The sequence below is a fragment of the Hylobates moloch genome, unplaced genomic scaffold (genome assembly GCF_009828535.3).
Source record: "Hylobates moloch isolate HMO894 unplaced genomic scaffold, HMol_V3 SCAFFOLD_13, whole genome shotgun sequence".
NCBI classification, from domain to species: Eukaryota; Metazoa; Chordata; class Mammalia; order Primates; family Hylobatidae; genus Hylobates; species Hylobates moloch.
In genome coordinates, this window is record NW_026652288.1 from 32642036 (window position 1) to 32647479 (window position 5444).

General features: G+C 41.4%; 1 protein-coding gene across 1 annotated transcript; it reads right to left on the minus strand.

The window, feature by feature from the left end:
• Window positions 1-4629: 4629 nt before the first annotated feature.
• LOC116480552 (HIG1 domain family member 1A, mitochondrial-like) lies at window positions 4630-5241 on the minus strand. The gene has a single exon (XM_032753275.2). The coding sequence runs from the start codon at window positions 5199-5201 to the stop codon at window positions 4920-4922; it is 282 nt and encodes a 93-aa protein (XP_032609166.1). The 5' UTR covers window positions 5202-5241; the 3' UTR covers window positions 4630-4919.
• Between the last annotated feature and the right edge of the window lie 203 nt (window positions 5242-5444).

Sequence of the window (5444 nt, forward strand, 5' to 3'; positions counted from 1 at the left end):
TTTTTGTTGTTGTTTTTAGTGATGCCTCACCATAATTAACACAAAAAGGTTTTATGCACTAATGATGCTTAGATTTTTTTAACCCATTTTTCCCTAACTGCATGATGGTAGGTGCTATGGTTTGATGCCTCCCAAAAACCACATGTTGGAAACTTAATCCTCAGGCAGCAGTGTTGGGAGTTGGGGCCTAATGAGAGGTGATTAGGCCATGAGGGGGAAGTAAATGGATTAAAACCCATTTATGCCTAGTGTTCCATTATTGGAACGCTAACCATGTGGGAGTTATTTATATCTACTGCTCAAGGTCTGATTGCAAAAATTCAAAAACTTGCAACCTCAGGCAGAAATGGGTTAATACTCTTATCATGGAAATGCATTTGTTATAAAAGGGTGTTTTTGGCCCCCTTTTATCTCTCTCTTTTGCCCTTCCACCTTCCACCTTGGGATGGCACAGCAAGAAGCCCTTCTCCAGATGCCAGCCCCTCTTGGCCTTCCCAGCTTCCAGAATTGTGAGCCAGTCAATTTCTGTTCATTATAAATTGCCCAGTCTCAGGTATTCTGTTATAGCAGCACAAAAGAGACTAAGACAGTGGGTTATCCTAAATCCATAGTATGCCAGTGAGAACCAAAGGGTGTAGCACATTTCCTGAGCAGTGTTTCAGATCCCCAGCAGAAGGTAAATGCTGTAAATTACTGTGCATTTGCCAGTACACATTTGCCAGTCTACTACAGTAGACTGAATAGTGGCCACCAAAGAGATCCAGGTCCTAGTCCCTAACACCTGTGAATACTAACTTAAGTGTCAAAAGAGGCTTTGTAGACGTGATTAAGTTAAGGAATTTTCGATGGAGAGAGTATCCTAGATTAACTTGGTGGGACCTAAATGCAATCACAAATGACCTTATAAGAGAGAGGCAGAGGGAGACTTGACACCAAATAAGGAAATAGGACATTAAGCCAAGAGGCTGTGCTATTGGCCTTGAAGATGGAGGAAGGGGCCACAAGCCAAGGAATGCAAAGAGTACAGCTCTAGAAGCTCAAAAGATAAGAAAAAGGATTCTCCCCAAAAGCCTCCAGAGGGAGTGCAGCCTTATTGATGCCATGACCTTGGGCCAGTGAAACTGATTTTACATTCTGACCCCCAGAACTATTGGAGAATAAAAGTGTGTTATTTGAAGCCACCAAGTTTGTGGTAATTTGTCACAGCAGGTAAAGTAAACTAATATACACAGAAAACAAGGAGATTATTTTTAAAACCTGAATTAAAAGTCTGGGATTTTTGTGTGTGTGCAACCACTACCGGTTTTCTAGATACTCTTCTAGAGATAAGGTATTGTGAAACAGACAATATAAGTGAGAATGGAAGAGAGTAACACAGACCCAAAGGGCATGCTTCAAAAGCCACGTGAGAGGCCAGATCCCAGCTGACACACCACTTTAGAATAAGAGTGTTTCCTCAAAATAACTGTGAAGGAATGCTGAAAAGGGCTATAGATGTGTTCAGCTTTATTCCCACAGTTGACATTTATAATGTATCAGTCCCTGTTAATAGCTCGACTGACAGATAATCAAAGGATGTGTAGGACCCATAAATAATCCCAAGCACACTCAAGAGGGAGCATTTGTAATGCAGCCTTCAGAGACTAGGTAGAAGGGAAAGGAAGGGAGCAAAGGAAAACTCAGGGAGGAATTTAAGGGACAAGTGTTCCTGACCAAAATGTCAGAGCCTGGACTAAGCTCTTGATCACAAAGAAATCGTGAGAAGCCCGGTAGCTGAAATTACTGTGAGAGCCCGTTGGAGTCACAGGAAATATTTGCGGTGGGATTATCGGGAAACTTTCCCACTTCTTGTCTCCACGTAAGCCCCAGGTTAGTCCCAAAGGACTGTGGATACCGTTGAGGCTTAGTGAACACCCAGTAATGGGAGAAGAAGAGACTCGCTTTCAGTACCATATTCCCTTGGGTGTGGAGAAAAAGCTCAGGCCATTTTGAAAACAACTGCTGCACTTTTCTTTTTTTTTTTTTTTTTTTTTGAGACGGAGTCTCGCTCTATCACCCAGGCTGGAGTGCAGTGGCGCAATCTCGGCTCACTGCAAGCTCTGCCTCCCGGGTTCACGCCATTCTCCTGCCTCAGCCTCTCCGAGTAGCTGGGACTACAGGCGCCCGCCACCACGCCCGGCTAATTTTTTTGTATTTTTAGTAGAGAGGGGGTTTCACCGTGGTCTCGATCTCCTGACCTCGTGATCCGCCCGCCTCGGCCTCCCAAAGTGCTGGGATTACAAGCGTGAGCCACCGCGCCCGGCCAAATGGCCTTCCTTTGTTCCCTTCAGCTCCAAGGCGTTGGACTCATTTTCCATTTTTCTCTTTATGCAGGTGTATGTTTAAGCTCAGGCTGGAAAAGGATCGCTGAAAGTCACTTGGATGGTGTCTCATGTGTCTGTGATGAGCTTGCTGTTGCTTTCTTTCTTCTTGACAGGTGGGTTTATTTCTTATGGAATCAGACCTTTTGGCTACAGTGTTCTCTAAACAGCTGTAACACCACCTCACTCAATTAATCTAACTTTAGATCTGATGTACATCAGAATAAAACCTATAGAGAATAGAGCTGGCTACCCCAAATCCATATGCCTCCGCTAACCCCCCAGGAGCTTAGTGTGGCTGGTTGTGAATGACAGTGATCTCCATGATGAGAAGTAATCCCTACTCTAGAAATACTTTACCTGTTTTCTTTGGTGCTTAACACCCTCTGCATGAGACTTATTGCTTTATGTGCTTTCATCTCTCCTGTGACAAAGGACACATCTTTCTCATTTCCACATTCCCTCCTCTTGCTTCTCCCCCACGCCACCTCCCGTTTGTCCCTCTACCAACACAGAGGTACCTGCCTCAGTTAGGCACCTGCTCTACAGCCCGTGGAACAAATAAAGCTTTCAAACATTAGTTATTTAATCAATGGGTCAAAAAAAAAACTTATCTTGAATACGCACAGCGCCTAACCTTTTTGATGGGCTTTTGAATCTAATGCCTCATTTTGTCTCTTCAATATCCCTCTGAACTCAATATAACAAGTAGTAATATCTCCATTGAACATATTAAAAAACTGATGTCTGGGGAAGTTTTAACTTAGAAAAAGGTCTCATTGCAGATTATTGGCAGAGTTCACATTAGAATCTGTTTCTTACTCTGTTGTCCTTGCCACTATACTATGGTGCTTTCGTTCATTGAGTTGACCTATGGTAAAGTTATCAGCCTAGTTATTTTTGCAAGTGGGGAGACTGGGACTTGGGCATCTGAATTTTGACCTGGAGGTTAATGGTGTCAATAGGAATGTAACTACATGCAGTCTCTTAGATGGATGGGTGGTAAGAAAACCTTTACTTTCTATATAACTCCAGAAGACAATTCTGTCATTCTAAACTACAAATATCAACTGTGATTTTTTTGTGGGGAATATTTATTATTTAATTAAAAAAAATTATTTTTGATACAAAGTCTCATGCTGTTGCCCAGGCTGGAGTGCAGTGGCGCCATCTTTGCTTATATAGTCTCCTCCTCCCAGGCTCAAGCAATCCTCCTGCCTCAGCCTCCTGAGTAGCTGGGACTACAGGTGTGCACCACCACACCTGACTAATTTTTATGTTTTTTGTAGAGACGGGTTTCACCATGTTGCCCAGGCTGGTCTCAAACTCTTGGGCTCAAGCAATCCTCCCGCCTCTGCCTCCCAAAGTGTTGAGATTGCAGGTGTGAGCCACTGTACCCAGCCACATTTTTTTTTAAGTTTTTTGTGGGTACCCTGTAGGTGTAATATATTTGTGGAGTACATGAGACATTTTGATACAGGTGTGCAGTGTGTAATGATCACATCATGGAGACTGGGGTATCCCTCCTCTCAAGCACCTACCCTTTATGTTACTATTTATTTATTTATTTATTTATTTATTTTTTTGCCATGGGTCACTTACTTTAATAACAATACATATACCATGTTATCACCATGGAATGTAAATTCAGATTAGACAAGAGAATTTCACAAGTGTAATAGCCTTCTGTATATTATGTAAAAGTTTGGGTATATGGTCTGGCCTAACCAGCTTGCTCATAAGTCATTAATCAAATCTGTTATAGGTAATTTGTTCAGTTCAATGTTTACAATTCTTATGGAAAAAATAAGCAACACACACATTTAAAAAGTGTTCATTTACCTTTGCATGAGTGCTTAAAATACGTACTTCTATTTCAAGATGACATTTAAAAATTATTCTAATATATCAGCAGTAAAAATATAATTTGCAATTACAAAAAACTAAACTAGAATCCTTAAGTTATTCTCATGTTTACAATTGTGATTCTTTAATAAATACTACTATTATGCAGCTCTATTGTTTAAGCTTTCTGGATTTGGTTTAAACACATGCACATATATTGTCGATTGTGGGAAGCTTTACAAGTTATATTCCACGCACTTTTTGGACAGAGTTCTAACAGAGCCAGCCAGTCCACAAAACAGGCAGACAAAAGTTGAATTAACTGGGGCAAATAGGACTCTTATACAACATCCCAAATATGTGAGATTCTGCAGCAAACTGGGAGTACCTTCAGGATTGGCCTGTTATCTTCTTTAGAACTAAGTTCATCTTAAAAATTTAAGAAGGTGGACATTTTAACACCATCAAGTGCATTTAGGTGACATGTTTAAGTTAACTTGACTTCCTTGAATGACCTAGTTAGTAAACTAGTCACTAGTAATTCGGTCACCAGGCAAATCAAGCCTGCAAGAAAGGAAGCCAATATTCAAAATACCATGTTACCATCTAAACCCATACAAATTAGTTTATTTCCAACAATAATAGGTAACTTCAATAATGAGACGTCTAACTAAAGCAAGCTCCTCCAACAAGACCAAGACAGCATCTCTTCTTCTAAGGCTTAGGTTTTGCCCAGAATGCCTGATACATGGAATAGCCCATACCAACAGTCATTGCTCCTACAGCAAAGCCTTGGGCTGCCACACGCATGTGGATCAGATGAATGGACATTTTAGTATTTCCCCTGCTCTTCAGTTTGTATAATCCATATGCAACAATTGCTGCAAAACCTGCTATTCCAACGGGTATGAATGGTGCCTCTTTAGCTTTTCGAATACGTTTGGATCCCTGATCTTCCTCATATGAAGGAAGGGAAACACCTGTGTCTGTCGACATAGTGATTGCTTGAAGAATCTCCCTAGAGCGAGAAAACCTCTCACCCACCAACCGGCTTCTGATCCCTGCACGTGCACCCAGTCCACTATTTATTTATTTTTAAATGAACTCTCTTATTTATGTGAGATGACTTTGTTAAGGGTGAGGACAGGGTCAGATACTTGCTTCCTTTTCTGCCACGTCACTGCCAGTCCATATTAGAGCCCACTCTGGAGGCTAATGAATTTTTCTTCTATGTGTCCC